General features: G+C 39.2%; 2 protein-coding genes across 2 annotated transcripts; both read right to left on the reverse strand.

The window, feature by feature from the left end:
• Window positions 1-4: 4 nt before the first annotated feature.
• Window positions 5-3,081, reverse strand: LOC106638092 (uncharacterized). Its single transcript, XM_014351121.2, has 5 exons — window positions 2,854-3,081; window positions 1,725-2,239; window positions 1,116-1,470; window positions 787-995; window positions 5-720 (listed from the first exon to the last, which is right to left on the reverse strand). The coding sequence occupies exons 1-5, from the start codon at window positions 2,869-2,871 to the stop codon at window positions 495-497; spliced, it is 1,323 nt and encodes a 440-aa protein (XP_014206607.2). The 5' UTR covers window positions 2,872-3,081; the 3' UTR covers window positions 5-494.
• Window positions 3,082-3,454: 373 nt separating this feature from the next.
• Window positions 3,455-6,861, reverse strand: LOC106638054 (small ribosomal subunit protein mS39). Its single transcript, XM_089589372.1, has 10 exons — window positions 6,556-6,861; window positions 6,297-6,414; window positions 6,007-6,204; window positions 5,691-5,947; window positions 5,501-5,606; window positions 5,071-5,407; window positions 4,772-4,980; window positions 4,369-4,707; window positions 4,069-4,287; window positions 3,455-3,977 (listed from the first exon to the last, which is right to left on the reverse strand). The coding sequence occupies exons 1-10, from the start codon at window positions 6,585-6,587 to the stop codon at window positions 3,819-3,821; spliced, it is 1,974 nt and encodes a 657-aa protein (XP_089445498.1). The 5' UTR covers window positions 6,588-6,861; the 3' UTR covers window positions 3,455-3,818.
• Between the last annotated feature and the right edge of the window lie 11,018 nt (window positions 6,862-17,879).

Below are 17,879 nucleotides of genomic sequence, written 5' to 3' on the forward strand. Positions count from 1 at the left end.
TTTTTTTTTTAAGGGAAAAAGGTAAACTACTTATACATAAAAGTCTGAAGACTCCAAAATGTGAATTCTGTTTCCCTGAAACTCAACCAAATTTATCTATTTTACATCTAAATATAATGAATATTGATAAAATTGTATATTTAAAATATAAATAATTCGTTTGAGTTCTGTCTGTTCAACTTGAAACTGTAGAAAAATAATACATTTATTGCTAAATTTTAATATATAAATTGAATTTCTTTTTTCCTTTCGACATCATTGTATGACATACACATTATAATCTAAGTTGGCAATAAATTAGGTATTACTTTTCTATAAAATAGTATAGAGTTACGAAAAGAAAGTGTTCAGAGTCATCATCTTTCATGACTAGGAATAATATGATGAACGTTCGCAAAAGATGAATCAAAAGGACTCATGCGCGCCGTTATTCAACGCAGCGAAATAACCACTATACTATAATGTACACATATTGTGAGCAGCATCAGCAAGGTTTACAGAGCACGATTGTAAATGAGCTCAACGACGAGGTCGGTCATGAGCCGGGTGCACTCTGCATTAGCGGGTGGAGGTACCAGCATACTGTGCTCAACTTCGGCGCTAGCCTCCTGGCCCTCGTACAGATCTGGCGCCTGGTCGCTCGCGCACGTACTGATCGGCAGCATGTCCACGGCGAGTCCCAAACCGAATCGGCCGCAGCGACGCATCTCCTCCGTCAACCTGTAAATTGTACGATTCAACGTTGCTCGCTCAATTGCACGTAAGTGTGCATCAGGTGTTACTTACAAGCTCCACATGACGATGGGATCTCTCGTCGATTCGGCGGTAGGATTCAAGGTGCACAGAGAGGTCATGAGGTGACGATGGTAGTGCTGCAGCAATTGATTCATAAAAGCCTTCCTCACGTCCCCGCTGGTACAGCAGTAGAATAGATACGCCAGATCCAGCGCCAGCGAGCCCACGCGCGATAGTTGAAAGTCGACCAAGCAAACGGCCTGCCGTCGCGTAGGGGAAAACAAAAGAGAAAAAAAAAAAAAAAAAAAAAAAAAAGTTTTAACACAACGAATTTTGACACACTCGGAAGAAAAAAAAAAATATATTGTTTAGAGACGAACCTCCGAGTCTTCCGAGGGTGAGGGAGCGGCGCCGTCGGTGTCCCGAAAGAGAAAATTATTGGTCCAGCAGTCCCCGTGGCAGAAAACGGTGAGAGGGCCCTGGTGCGAGGTCAGCTCGCACATGGTACGGAAGAAGGAGTCCTCCTTGAGAAAGGCCCCGAATTTACCTAGAATCTCGTCCCGTCGGGTCTCCAGGTTCTCGGGTAGGCCCTCCGAGACCATCTTGATAGCGTTGCTCGTAGCCGCGCGGTAGTAGCGCCGATACCAGGTCGCGTTCTCCATGCGAAACAACGTCTCCTGGATACTCTCCCCCGGCTCCGCGTCCTGTCGCGACAGCTTGGCGAACGCCTGCGGCCTTTCGATTCACAAACGATTATTTTTTTTTTTTCTCTTTAATTCCACCGCACGGGAGGACACCCCTTGTACGACTGACTTTCTCTCTCAAACTAATTATTGTAAATATATTTCTTCTTCGCTCTTGTTGCAAATAACTATTGTATAAAAACGAGAGCGAGTGTGAAATTAATCGGTAGTTATGGGGCAAAAGTTATTATTTGGTGAGCTGAATTTCTGCGTAACCGAAAGAAGACAGAGAAGAGGGAAAAATACCTGAGATCTCTCAGGGTGAGGCTGAGCGCGTGAAAGCCGGCCAGAGCTTTGAGCACGCGCTTGAGCTTCTCGACCTGCAGGCCCTTCCTGCGATCGGCCATCTTGAAGCCCCGAGCCCTAAGGTCCTCCATGGCGATGAGGTCGTCGCGCGCCACGTAAACCTTGGCCACTCCGGTGAAGACTGTCCTGCCCCCGGTCTGTAGCTCCGCCATGACCGGCCAGACTTTTGTGTAAAAGACTACCTCGTTCCTGAAGAGGGTCTCGCTCTTGAAAAAGTCTCGCTGCTCCCGCGACTCGGGCAGCACCTTGTAGATCATCGAGCGCTCCCAGGGTTCGTCTCCTCCGTTGTTGGCGAGTCGCTTGAGGCCCTTCACCTTCAGTCTGTACAGCATCGAGGTGTAGTTGTCGCCGCGGCCCGAGCCCGGCTCCTCCTCCACTTCTTGGACCAGGACGTCCGGCTCCTCGGCCGAGATGAGCTCGCGTATCGCTTCCAGGCCCAATCTCGAGCTCGGATTCTGTTGGGCACGAACTTGAGGGTTTTTACGAATGGAAAAAGACTACCGAAAATCTTTTTTTTTTCTTTTCCTCCACGTAGCTTTGCCGCAATACTTAGGTGACGGCAACATGCGCAGCATTTCAATTGATGACAAATTGAGACGGCAATTTCTGTCGCGGAAAAGTATCGTGTGTGACCCTTGAGCATTAGGTCAAGTAGGATTAATCATGTTCAATTACCGAGTCATTCGTGCAAAAAGTATTTTCAAGTTTTACACAGTGCTCTCAAGATTATTGTATCATTAATTATAATTTTTTTTTTTTTTTTTTTTTCATCAAAAACATAAGTTTATTACATCAATGATATAAAACGACACGGAAACTCTACATATAAATATTGTTACGTACTCACCTGACTGAAATCCAAGTTTAAAAGTAGGTAATGTACAATTTCAAATGTAGGTAATGATTTTTACATTGATATCAAGTGACTGTGATCTGTTCGATCGTACAAAACCAATGAGTTAAACTTGACAACGCTTCATCAAGCGTCGCGCGAAAAACTGTTTGACTGGTAAGACAGGATGGTTTAAGCAAAAATAAAATTTAAGTGCAAGCGTAAGTAGGTACCCACCCTCTCCTGGCCCTCCATGATACAGAATTTTCTTTTTCTCCCAGCACAGTCTGAACCGTCGATGACAAAATAGCAGATCTGTTACCCGGCAAAGAGTGGAACTCGCTCTCCATGCATCACTCTCGGTCGGCTCGAGTGAGCGAAAAGCACAGAGACTAAACAGTATAGGTAGCTGCGTGCAGGGAGAGCACTAGCACAGAACGGGAGCTGATGATGATGATTATAATGATGACGATGATGATGATCGTGATGCTGCTGATATGCTCATGTGACGTGAGACATCGAGCCCCGCTGATACCGCAGGAAATGAGCATTTAGATTGCAATGGACAGGCAGCCTTCCATCACCAATACGTACATACATGTATTACATATCTCTCTGTTTCTGTGTATTACATTATTTAGTTAATCACTTGCTGAGTCCGTAGCCCACCAACAGTACAGCAGCACCGAATTGCTAAAGCTCAAGGGACAAGGACATTACGTGAAATAAAAATAATATTTAATTTCAATTTTTTTGCCATTTTCGCAACCATCTCCTACTAAACCCTTTTTTTCAGTAGTTGAAGAATAAGGTATAACATTCGAACTCGTGAATAATTTTCAGATCGCAATTCTATATCGATATGTGTAAGAAACAACGTTTTATTGTCTTAAACGCAATCTTTCTACAGTTGAAACAAGCGATTATGCTTATGTTTACGTATATGTACAGGAGAGTGTGACGAGATGAATAATAAACAACAATTTAATGAAATAAATGACTTGACAACAAGCTAAGGCTGAATGTAATCGTTCAATTCGATTTGATCGTTAAATGAGGATATAGTCCAGGCTTGCTTTTGACCTACTTATGTAACACTATTCGAGCACAATGCTTCGTTTCGTTGTTTACGCCTGTAATCGGAACTGCTTTAATCTTCAGTTATCGCACATGTATTTTGTTTATGCTTATTTTTCAAATTACTAAGTCCTTTGTGTAGCTTTCGCTGATGATAATTCTTCACCAACCAATTCTATCAACCGCTTCTCTTGAGATTCACTTAGGGGTATGTTATTTTTTATTGCCCTGGACATTGAGCCAGTATCCATTAGTCCAAAGTCGTTGGCGTATTCTACACATGACTAATAATAAAAAAAAAAAAAAAAAACCAACTAAATTATTACAGTTTTGTTTATCTCTCTATAACTTTTCCTAGATTTAACGCCAACTTACCAATACCCCAGGAACGTGACCTCTCTCAATACACGCCGTGAAAATTTCTAGCAGATCTTTTGGATCTATGGCTCCCATTACTGAATCCTGTGATTTTACCAAGTACTCTAATATGTTGAGCATTTTCTCAAACTCGTTTCCACGAACCAGTAAAACGGCTGCACTTCCATAAACATTTGCCGGCCACATAGTTCGCTGTAATCTTTTTTGGCTTACTTCCTGCATAAATAAAAAAAAGTATATTTTAATTAAATAATTTTTAATTTTTTAAGGATTTATTATACATAATGAAAAGCTTACTTTTCGATAAGTCCAAAATGTCCATACCGATTGTGCATACAGTTCATGTAATGGAGATCCTTCGGGAGGACAACAAACATGTTTCATCAACTTGAATAAAAATTTCATTATTTGATGTCTGTCTAACATGTCAAACATGACAATTTGGGACGAAAACTGAGGAAGGAGTTCCATGGCTTTGTTTTTATCATTGACTTCCAACATTTCAAGAATATCTCTCATTAGAGCTGGCTCAGGAATATATACGTGGGGTACCAGGTAGTTATAAACTTTCATAAATTGATCAATTGATTCACTTTGCAGAAGAAGTTGTAAATAATTACGGTAGTAAACACTTTCCTACAAATAACAATTAATGATACATTATTTGAAACAAGAGCTACAAAAAGTAGTGAACACTTACATTTAACCTTCCACCGAGAAGTTTGTAGTTATCTTTGGTCATTAATAACTTGTGTAACCTATCACCGGCATTTAAATTAAACATGTGTTTTGAAGCAACTTCCATGGCATTAACGAAAAATGATGTATCACTGGGATCTTCAATTTTTAATTCTTCTCTTTTTTCCAATTCATCCAATATTTCAAGCAAAATATTGCTCGGAGTGCCAGCTGTATAAAACACATAAATTAGTGAAAGTATTGAATGGACATCATCAACTTGATTTAATAACCTCTTGACATATATTATTGACTACTCACTCGGACGACAGAAAATTAATAATAGGTAGTAGTAAGATGCTAGACTGGGATTGATATTTATGGATTTAAACTCTGCCAACAGAGACAGAGAAAATTCCTTGGCCATTAACTGGACAGTAAAAGTTGATAGGCTTTTGAGAACTGCATTGAGTGTTCCAATATTTGGTTTGACTCCATTTTTAGTCATAGCTTGAAGCAAGCTCGTTAATAAAATTTTACGATCCTCATTGTTGTCTTTCAATACGGGCACTAATGTAATTACATGATTATAGGTACTGGTAGCAAGAGGTATTCTTTTTTGTACACATTCATTGTATAGCGACCATGCTTTGTCAACCTTGAATAAAAAAAAATAATAAATAAAAAAAATAGATTTATTATTTTTTTCCCCAGTACAAAGACGTACATTTCAAGACATGTAAATACCTACCTTCAAGTATTTGGATGTTCCACATATCAAAGCGTTGTAAGCTCCAGGAGCAGTTGTTTCATCCTGACACAGCTCTCCAAATAATTTTTCAACTTCAGGATTATTGCTTAAAAAAATCAAATAAAATTATGCGTAATATTTTTCAATATTAATTGTCATTTCAAAAATATCGAGAGATGATGATAATTACGTCCAAGTGTTTTTGGTTATTGGAGCATCTACTTGATAAGAAGCCTCCTCAGGAAAATCTGAAGATTTTTGTTCTTCAGAACTATTGTAAAAGCACAGTAGCTCTAAAATGGCTTGCTTAGTTTCTTGCGAGACATTTCCATTCAACAAGTTGTATACATGAAGAGTGTTGGGAACATTTCCCAGTTTAATCATTTTCACCAAGATCTCTTCTGAAACTTGACTCTTATTTTCGTACTTGTCTGGAGGTAAGAATGCCTAAAAAAAAAGTTTTTTCTCAAATTTGCTGCAAAGGTATAAAAAACTTATGTACATACGTAAACCAAAGGTTCGGAAAGTTTGCTCTTTAAAAGATCAGCGTGTTCTTGAAGAATCCACTTTGCAGCTCTTTTACCAGATTCTTTGGCTAAAGAGTAAACTCTCTTTTTGCTTAGCGATGAAGGGATGAGGTACGGATCGTCAATGTACTTGTAGTCAGGAGCAGTTGGATCACGAGAAAGAGTTGACTCTAGAGCCTGTACAAAAGGTAAACGAAAAACTAAGCACGTAAAGTCTAATTTAAATGAGCTGTAATGAAAAATACAAGAAACAGTTAGCGGTACAGTACGTGTAGTATATCGGTTGGTCCACGTTCTTTTCTGGCAGGAATTTGTACCTCATCCGAGGTTTCAGCAGACGTCGTCGAGAGGGACTGAAGCTGCAACACGACATTTCGAAAAGTTTTCCTAAAAACACAATACAAGATAACATCAATAACCACGCCTCAGACAAATGCATGCACAAATCAACTGAAGCACTTAGAAATTACACTTGGATAATGGAATTGCAACTACAGTAGTACGTACAACACATTGACAAAAATTTACCTGTCTACAATTTTGGCTCTCAGTGAATTCATTGCTGACAAATTCGTTATAATTATTAGTTGTCTGACAATTTGACAAATAACGATGAGAAATTTAGTTACTTCAAACGTAGAGGTTAAGTAAATAATGAATCAGTTTTTGCTGTACAATCATTGATTTTTTTCATTTTTTATTTTTCACTGATTTACATTATCGACTGAAAAAATATTTATTGTATCACAGTATGTTAATTACAACAGATATTTTGCCTTTTAATATATATACTCTGCGATCGAATGCTGATCTCTGGACTCTCTGGAGCGATCATTTACGATTCTATACGTTTTATATATATATATATATATATATATATATATATATATATATATATATATATACCTATAGGTGGGTACTGTATAAAACTTTGTCGTCTGCTGTGTGTTAATTTTGCATACTTATGTATATATCACATCAACTTCACCCCTTTTTCATGGATCAAACGCATCAAGTGAAGATTACAGGGTTGCGGTCGTAATGATGTTCTAAAAGTTTTAGTTTTAGTTATGCGCCTCAGTAAGTGTTTTTTTTTTAATTCATTTATCCAGTGATACATTGATTTCAAAAATTAATAATAGATATGCACAGATTACAAAAATTAATTAAGTATTAACACGCTTTATGGATTAATTGTAATTATCTTGCAAAAAAAAAAACTATGTTGAATATATAAATTTGGATCTTTCAGTGCTAATTTTATACTTCAGTGTAGTATGTACGAAATTAAACATATAGTAAAGCATTGTATAATTTCTTGGGATTTTCAAAGTCTGTACGTAAAAAAATCGAGAAATAGCGTATTTTTTTTCTTTTTATTTTTAACTGCATGGCTGTTTTTATTTTGTAGATTAATGTAAGACTTATATTTTTCCCGTTAACGAAAGATCTAAAACAAATCCAAGAAAGATCATAAAAAAAATTCTACGAAAATAATTTGTTTGGATAAAAAGTGAAAATGTGGATAAAGCTCAAAGCAAGCGTATTTTTATGTATATATAATTTCTTTTTTCTTGTGGACAAGTTTTTTACTTATTTTCCCGATGACATGTGAAAGAGAAAAATATCGTCATCATTTGTGTTATTGGTTAAACGCTTCTATAGCCATATATAGATTTTTTGTAGAATTGCCCAAGTATGATAAGCAAGGGTGACTGTAGGTACTGGAAAAAATGAAGTACACGATGGGGCTTGACACGAAGTGAGACTCTGCCATATCGTCCAAATGCACATGCACATTATGCCGAGGAAGAGGCTTTGGCTGATTCCCGTCTCGTGTGTACCTACTATGTATAAGCACTTACCTGGCAAAAGTGTATACCTACACGCATTCCCTCTCATCTGCCACCATGTGATTTTTCTTTATTCCATTTATTTTTCTTTGTTTTTGCTGCTTGGTACACATATTCTCGCCCTAATAGGTACATACAGGAGAAAAACCGTCGGTAACGCACCCGTAATCTTATTCTATATTTTATGTAAATATATATAGTATATATATGAGTGCGCGGTGGCTCAGTCGGCTAGGTCGTGGATTGGCACGCGGGAGACCGTGGTGGGGTTCGATTCCCGGCCATAGTTCGACTTTTTCGGGCAAGTACCTCTGTGAGCCTCACATGTGCTTTTTCACCACGCAATGCTCCTCGAGGAGGGTTTAGGCGACCTTCTCGCAGCAAAAATTGCCTAATTTCCCCCTACCCCCCTTCAGTAATGGGAGGCCTTCCCTTCCTTCTCCCAAGTGCCAAGTGCCCATAGTAGTGCCCTTATTAAAAGGAGCCGGACGTAGAGCACTATAATATAAAAAAAATATATATATAAACATATTGGGGTAGAGCAGAAAGCAGAAAGAGTGAATCGAAGTTGTATAATGATACTGGGACATTATATAATATGTTATGGGCGGAGTTTTAGGTATGCATCATATAAGAATGTACGGCAGCTGTTATTGTTGTGCTGCGGCTTTTTAGCGCCCAAAAACATGTACTTATAATACTTATGTACTTATGTGCAATGCGTTGTAAATATATAATATTGTTGTATCGGTAATTATAATACAATACGCACAAAGTTGGCAAGGAATCGACTTTTTTGATCCTGAAATCATTTCATCGTATAGTCATCACCATGAAATTACATTGAATACACATTTGCATTTTACATTGTTCGGCGGTAAACGAGGAATTGACCGTAAAAGTAAGTACATTGTCCGGATGATTGGCCAACAAACAATAAACTATTCAACTTGATAAAAAAAATCCTTACAGCCCATTAATATTTTCGTAAACTAAATGTTTTTGTCCTTCCGTCCATTTCAATTATGCGGGACAGTATAAATGTTGGGACGTCAATTTAATGGAAAAATTAGTGTATATGAGAATAAGGGTAAGTAAATGAATAAAAATCATTTGGCAATATATTAATCAATACCACTGCGGAAAAATGGCGTATGGTTTCCCACCATCACTAATATAAGTATCGAGTTCTGCAATCGTAACAAAGAATTGTCAGTGGAAGACGAGAGAAAGAATTATTGCGGCGCGCGAAATCCTATACCTATAAGTACGTCGCGTCGCTCGTTCACCGTCCTCCAGCTCCAGTTGTCGGCCACCGTCTACTCCAGAAATCTGAAATTTTCTCTCTTTTCCTACATGGCTCTGTTATACTTACACTCGTGTCATAGACATCCAGCCCGATCCAGGGCCCTTCTTCGAACCGTGGGACTCGACCGAACGAACCCCGACGATTATATGCGTGCACGCATGGAGAAAAAAAAAAAAAAAAAAAAAAAAAAAAAAAGTACTAGATCTCTTTCTTCCTTCTTTTCTCTCACTCTCACCCCTCTCGAGAACTTTGGTGATGGCGTGTGCGTGCACGGATGAATGGAAAACAGGATTTACTTCAGTCTGCTGCTCTTTGTGGACTATAATATATAAGTTATACCTATACATGGATGTACGGGGGTTGCGGTTGCCTGCACGTAATATATTATATATGTTACATGAGCGCGCGCAGTATTCCATGCACCCATTGAATAACATGTGCCATGTGTGTGTGGTTATAAAATGCTTTATTTAATTAAATTACGTGTTAGGTATGTAATGAGTTCTTTTTCATTATTCACTTCAAGATTTCATATAAGCGATGACACAACATATTGTATGCGAATGGCTGTAAAATTATCTACTTTCTAATAAAATTATCACTTTGGTTTCTCCTTTAGTTATTTACATCTATACCTATACCCACTAAACTGTACACTTTGCGTGCTCGTCATTGAATTTTTTTGTTTCCTCGATGGTATTTCTCTCTCTCTCTCTCTCTCACTCTCGTTGCTAATTTTCCACAGATTCGCGTTGAAGAATTATTGCGTGTGCCGCGAAATTTTGCACCATCAATAACCCAGCGAAGAAGAATAAAGGAGGGGCTACACTACCATATTATAAATAAAATAAAACTTGAGTAAAAAACCAGCTGAAGCATTTATTTTTACGTATATATATATACATTATTACATTTGAACATTAGCTGCACATCACGAGTATAATACACACATGCGTTGGTACAAGTTTCGTCATCTTACGCTAGAGGAAATTTTGCACCCCCCATGCTCCGGCCCTCCCCTTATCTACCCCGTACAACACGTTGTGTGCAGTTCCAGCGTACATGGGGGTTAAAAAAAAAAAAAAAGTTTGAAAAATAATCGAAAAGGCCGTTTACTTAGAAAGGTACAAGGAACCTTCGCACGATTGACCCAGTTTGGCGCATAAAGAACGCATGCACACATTGCAGGGAGGGGCGAGAGAAGGGGTCGCGTATAAGCAAGGAGAGGAGGAGGCGGGCCTAATGAGACCTGCGAAACTTCCCGAGGGTTGTTGGTTCTCTCCAAAGCCTCCATGGACGTGTACATCCCCCTTGGAGCTCGGCTCAGCTTGCACCGTGTGTATATATATATATATAATATATATATATATAGTACAGGAACAGCGGGGCAAATCGAACGCGCATACACGTAGGTACACCCTAATCTAATCGCGCCCCACATGTGTATAGGTATACCGGCGAATAAAGAGACTTTATTTCCCTGACCCTATACTTATACGTTGCACGTCGATGACACACAAAGGATTTGGCTCGAGTGAGAGCACCATCATCCCGTGGGGATATATCTATCTCTCAGTGCATTGTGCGTATGTTATAATATATTATACTCCACACGCGGAGGGCACGGCAGCAACGTTTTTCGGTGCGCGGCCTTGAAATGTTGGGCTCCTCGTGCCAAGGGCAGACAAAATTCCGTACGCATCGAATGATCCCTCCCTAAAAATTTTGCTTTTTCTCTCTCTCTCTCTCTCTTTTTTATTTCGTAACGTGCTTTTGGGGGAGAAAAAAATAGAGAGAGACAGGGATGCAAGCCGATCTCCCCGACTCGACGCGGCTGTTCTTTGTTGCTCGGTATAGAATTACCCATAGTATAGGTATACGCTTATAAAATCCATATAGTCACCGTTATCCATGTTTCTACCCCAGCATGCAGTTAGTTCTGAGTTCTGAGTCGTATTGTATAATTATTATACTCAAGTAAGTATGTCGGGGCTGCACACTTGCTCTACTTCCTTCTCCTTAATTCCTTGTGTTATACGTATAATTATTATATATTTACCCACCTACGTGTATCCAAGGATTTTTGCGGCCTTTCGCTCCATAATTTTTATCATTTTGTTGATCTTATGACATAAGATGTTTCTTTCTTTCCTTTTCTTCTCCCATTTTCGTTACACATGGATTAAAAGCAAACTGCAGACATGCCATCCTATCTATTGTTTCCTCCATATATATATATATATATATATATATATATATATATATATATATATATATATAATACAATACTTGTCCCAAGTGTAGCATGTGCATAAATATCAACTGCAGGGTGTGGACAACTAAGAGGCTACTCCACACAGGATTTTATAAATATATACCCAAAGGATGTGTAATGGCTATTGAATTTATATGATATTATTTATAAAGCTATTAGGGAGAGCGGAAATGAAGTGCCTCTTTGTGAATTTTCTACGATTCCCAATAGGTTTCTGGGTCGATGGTACATGTATTTGAACAGTTCCTTCGAGATGCACGTGATGTTTTATACTCATATGTGTAGTATAGCCGACTCGAATCGCACGGCGTATTACACATGTGAGCAATACGAAATACTCTAAAACGCGTTATTACCTTTTATTAATGAATAGTTGGCGAGATTTATAACGCATAGAAAAATGTATGTTCCAAGTCCCGTAAGGATAATAATAACATTTGAAACTTATATTGGCTTCGGTTTATTATTTTTTTCTTTTCCATTAAATTTATTATCGGGCACCACACTTATCAAATAAAAGTATAATCGAGCATACTGCATCTTTTCAGAAAAAAAGTCAACCTTTGCGTAACAAAATATGTAAAAAAAATCTCGCGTGAGGTATTGAAAAAAAAAAAAAAAAAAAAAAAAGTGAAATTATTTCTATTTTTGTAAAAAAAACGCACTCACGCGTCATTGAAAAAGGGGTACTTATTGCGGACGGACAAATTGCGTTTGTTGTCGAGCGAGTAAGGAGTAAGTACAGAAGCGAGGAAGGAAGAAACGAGTTTTCAGAAAACGGCGAAACATCGGTTCCGCTCTCATGAGCCCTTTGAAGCGTTAAACAAAGTCCACCGAGATATGAGAGGAGGAGAAGAAAAAAAAGGCGGGGAGAAAAAGAAGGGTAAGGTATATAGGTATGGAAAAAGTAAGGATGGCAAAGACAGAAGGAAGGAAGGAAGGAAGGAAGGAAAGAAAGAAAGAAAGAGGGACGAAGAAGAAAAATAAACGAGACACACACACAGATGTACTGTACGAGATACGTCGTTCTCTCGTTCCTCTCTGCACAACAAAGAGAGCGAGAGTAGTAGTATAGTAGTAGTAGGAGTAGTAGGTATAGCGTTCTCTTTTCTCTTCTTTCTCCGTATAGCGGAGCAACAGCAGCTCCTGGCTCGCGTTCCCACGACGCCGGAAATTTCTTTCTTTCTTTCTTTCTTTCTCTTGTAAATAGGTACACTTATTTACCCGTTCCAAAAGCTGCACGCGTTTGCGTAGCAACGGGTTCCGACTGTCAGAGGTACCGTCGGCCAGCCCCGCTGATCTGCATAACAATGAATTGTCACGCATGTGGAGGGTATACGCGATAAGGGAGGAGGACCCGCACCCTCGAAAGGAGAGATCTTCTCACGTGTCTGATTTAATATTAATACTTTTTCACCGCGTGGTTTTTCAGTTTCAGGATCGGCAAGCTCGATCGTATTTTCATTCGTATGTATACCTATGCACATGAGCAACGACCCTTCTGTGCTCGAATTATGTAAATAAGTACATACATCTATACTTTCATCCACATGAAGGTTGAGTTATGTAATATGATTTGTATGCGCGCCCGGATACTTGATCGAATACACACACACACACACACACACATACATATATATATATACACACGTGTCTGGGCGTGAGATTATAATGTTTCGAATTATCAAAAAAAAGTTTAACAAAATTGACCAAAGCTATTGTTATGTTCTCGAGAAAAAAAAAAAAAAAAACCACAATGACACGTCTTGTAAAATTACATGCACTTCTAATGAAAAGAGCGAAAATGTACTATGTTATCATAGGAAATTCTACCAAAAGGGGAATAAAGATTCATCGAAACGAGCGAAAATTGTATCCTTTCCTAAAAAATCCTTTTTTGCTACGTTTATGTATATAATAATAATAATAATAATATATAAAATAAAAACTTACGAGGCACATAATAAATAATATGTACCTATTATCGTTTGGTTCGTCATTCGGTCCCAGGATGGTCTAGGATTGTCGAGCTGTACCTGGGCAGGCCGGGACGAGTGCAATTTGATATCGGACGCACAAATAATGCCTTCGTCCTTGCCTGCTCAAGCGCTCGCTTCCATCACATAATTTTGTCTTTCTTCCTTAGATGGCTCTGTATACTTATACGAAGCTGCTTTCAAGCTTTTTGTTGTTTGTTGTTTGTAAAATAAGTACCTACGTGGTAACAGACGGATGATCCATCGGGCGGCGTCATACATGCATTACGATAGGCCGGGACAAGTGCAATATTTACGTTAACGACTAGAACATTGCCACCGATCGCGGCCTATCTTTCAGCACTGCAGGAAGTCACGCGTGCGTCGTCTTCTTCTCTCTTCGTAGATGCGAGAGATGCGAGCAAACACACACGCTCGCTTTCTCCTCTCGTTGCCCCTCCGTGCCGTCCGTGCGCCATAAATGGTATGGAATTTCGTATGGGCCGACAGATTCTGGTTATCACGGTTGTTGGCAAGGTCGGCTCCCTATAACAAAGTTCAAAACAACACACCAAACGACCAAGAGGCATTAATTTTCGCCTCGACCGTACCAACTACCATCTCGGGTACACATACATACACGTGCATGGTCGGGAGTCGGGAGTAAAACAACTCGGAAAGGGCCCTATACGTGCTCGCTCATACTGTACATACCATATACTATACGTATACCTATACACACTGAGAAAGCGAAAAATACAGCACGGCAGCACGGCACAGTCAGTGTATAGAGAAGAAGAAGAGAGTATCAGAAAGAAGAGACATAACATAATACCTATAGGACTATATATGTTTGCACGCGCGCACACACACACACACACAGAGAGAGAGAGAGAGAAGGGGCGAACCGATGCTGGAGAAGCAAAAAGAGGAAAAGGGAAGAGACGCGCGGAGGGAAAAAAAGAGGATCGGTTTGGAGAGATGTATTATAGGAGGAAATGAGAGCAGTACGAACCGAGGGGAGGAGGAGGAGGAGGGTGAATTAAGAGATAAACGGATAACTCCATTAAACGTCCGAGAGGCAGCTGCTGTGTAGTATTATATATATATAATATGTTACGTGGAGGTTATTGTTATTCTCCGTACATAATATATATGTGCTGTCGTCAGAGACGGCCTATCGCTTCAGATTGTATTTTATACACATATATCATAGATTTTCTTCCTTGGAGCGACTCTCCGATAATCTCTAGATTTCTGCTACAAATCGTAAACGTATACTTACATACCTCCATATGCATCATCATCATATAGCATAAAGACAATGAACTGATGTATATCGTTATTACTCACTGCTTCCCCGTACAATCAACACACGTAACACGTATGTACGTACGGCAGCTGACATGATTTCCTCCCTCTCCCTGGAAATAAGGTTTTCGGTTTGCAAAGCGTCAAGTTTCCGAGTGGCATGTATAGATGCTGAGAGGGAAAACCGCATGGAGTACCTACACCTCTCAACACAATAAATGTATATACGCGAAATCCCGCAGTCAACAAGTTACAGGGTAGGTGGTTCGTACAAAAGTTGGGAAATGATCATCCAGAACGAAATAGGTATAGCATATAAGTAATAGTGTATGGACGAAGAGAAAAGTGGAAGAGCGGGACTAGCGGGAGATGATTCTAAAAATCCTTGCGTATTTTATATTATAGGTATAATATATTGTGTGCGCGTTTTCGTTATATATATAACCGAACTAACTTTGGGATTTTACGACGTCCTTGGCTGAACTCCGAGAAAAATCCTCAAACACGTTGTGGTGGCTAATTAGCGGCGATATTATATATTGTACACGAGTGATTACCCCATGCCCTCGTTTTTTTTCACTCTCCATGTATAGTTTCTCTCTGTTAAGTATATTGGGTTCACATCTATCCGCTATGCTATTATATATACAGACTGGCTTCGCAAAACACGCGTCCGTATAGGTATATACATATATTAATTTACTATCCGTGTGTGCGTACAGGGTACACTATCTACATATATATATATACACCGGAACTACTTATGGGGTGTTTTGTTTGCTCCGTGTCCCGTAGCCAAACAATATAGCACAGACACACACACACACACACTTACACAAAATCACTCGATTCTATTTTTTTTTTTTTTTTTCCTACTACGTATACCGCATATTATTAACTTTTTATCCAGGAGTACGAAAATGATCAAATGCAACCTTTTCGTAATATTTCGATCAATAATTTATCGGTCGGTATAGTTTTTTGATGAATGTACGTCAGTTAATTTTGATAATTTACGAGTGTCAACAACAAGCCCACCAAGTGTTATACTCACTAAACTTTTACTCGCGCATTATGATGAAACTTTGTCGAGTAAAGACCGTAAAATGAGAAATCGTATCCATGTTATTAAGTATATTGTGCGCGCCTCGACGGTAACAAAGGTAAAGCAAGTTGACTGGTAAGTATATGTATAACATAGATTGATATAGGGAGCCTTTGGTATTTAATCCTACAATTATGTGAGGGTTAACAAATATAGGTATATTTATTATACGGGTAACCAAGGAATGTCATGCTTTTGTTATAATATGTAGTACTCATACACGCGCAGGTATCTTTGATTTGAGATTGTAAGTACTATGAGTAGGTATTATTTTGTCCCAAAGTAAGTGTCGATTTTACCAAAATAAATTACCGTGTTACACGTATTTATATAAAAAAACCATCTGTGCCAAGCTAACATTCACACACAATCCTTAAATATCGTATCAAGGACACGCGGAGATCGGTTTCCCGTGGTCGCGTCGTCTCTATACGCAACATGTCGAGCTAAGCCCCGTAAAGTCGAACGAAACAATACAAAGACCATCATGATCAGCCAATCAGTAGACCAGAATACTTACCTACTTAATGGAAAGACAAAATCGGCTGCGAGAGACAAATCAAGTGACAACTCATAGAGAATACGTATGTGTACTAAAATGTATAAATTACGTATGTAGATGTACTGTACGCCTGCACACAAAAGCGTATAAACATATACCATAAAAAAGTATACATGTATACTACGTGTAAGCTGCAGCAACGAGAGGCAAAAATGACAAATTATTGAGCACGGGCGCGGCGAAGGCCACACACGACACTGGTCACATAACAGCAGCAGCAGTATTATCATCATCATCATCATCATCATCTACGGTTGATACATTAGCCGGTATGAAGTAACTATCCACGCGTATCATATCACTGTAACGACCTACACGTAAATTATTGTTTATTACTAGTATACTACCATCACCAACACCAATCATGCGTATACAAGCCATATAAGTAATTGCAATAACCATGTTGTACTTGTGCGTTCGCACCGTAGGAGATGCGGACGACAACTGCGGCGGCTAAGTGAGTTAGCATAAGTATATGGTACAGGAGGAGTGGAGCACGCGTTTCGTTCCCTCTTATCCCCGCTCCCATATCATATCATATATATATATATATATATATAAATCCGCTGCAGTATACCGGGACCTGGGGAGTCGCCGGTAGCCAATTGTAATATTCTCGTATAATCTGATGGATAAGTAGGTATACATAGTATGGACAACATTACCTACGCGGTGTATGTATAATAACTACTGTGTACTGTGGAACTAACGATAACATAACGATAAAAAGCTCGCGAGATCTACTCTCATCGAGCTGCGCGCGTGCACGTATAAGTACTACCACCCATTATATTATACTTTTTTTGCGCTTGTTACACGCGCTGGGTACTCTATAAGTATACTCGTGTACAGTGTGGGGATACACGGCCGGCCGGCGCAACCACGAGTGCGCGCTTTTCTTACCCCTAACTCTCCCATGTATACATATATACATATATATATATATATATATATATGATGTTCTTCACTGCCAGTGCACAACTCTCTGTTTCATTTCGTCATCGAGAACCCCTTTTCTTTCTCCCCCTTTCACTCTCTCTCTCTCTGTCCCTCCTTCGCCGTTCGTTTCTACTTTTCTTTATTCCTGTATCGCACATGAACGAGTAAGTATCAACCCCGTGGCCCCCGTGCCACCGGAGGAGGGGGATGATCAGTAGCTGCGTCATTTACTACTTACTACTGCTGCTGTATTTCTTTATAATATACCTATGCGTTGCCTTTCTTAGGATTGTTATCGGTATGAGGTCGATGAACAATCAGTGAGATGATTTCAAGTGACACGAATGAGCGTCAACGTAGCTTTTCGTTTAGAAATTTTTCATTTTTCTGCACCTTGGTCGAAGGTGGACAAATAATACAAATTATTAAAAAAAAGATCTCTTTTAGGTGGTCGATCGAGTTAATTTACCACTACTATACCTAAATGCTTTTGTTTTACGCAAAAAATGACGACGATTTTTC

Source organism: Copidosoma floridanum, unplaced genomic scaffold (genome assembly GCF_036245765.1).
Source record: "Copidosoma floridanum isolate Cflo_tuat_1 unplaced genomic scaffold, Cflo_Japanese_pri ptg000009l, whole genome shotgun sequence".
Lineage (NCBI taxonomy): Eukaryota > Metazoa > Arthropoda > Insecta > Hymenoptera > Encyrtidae > Copidosoma > Copidosoma floridanum.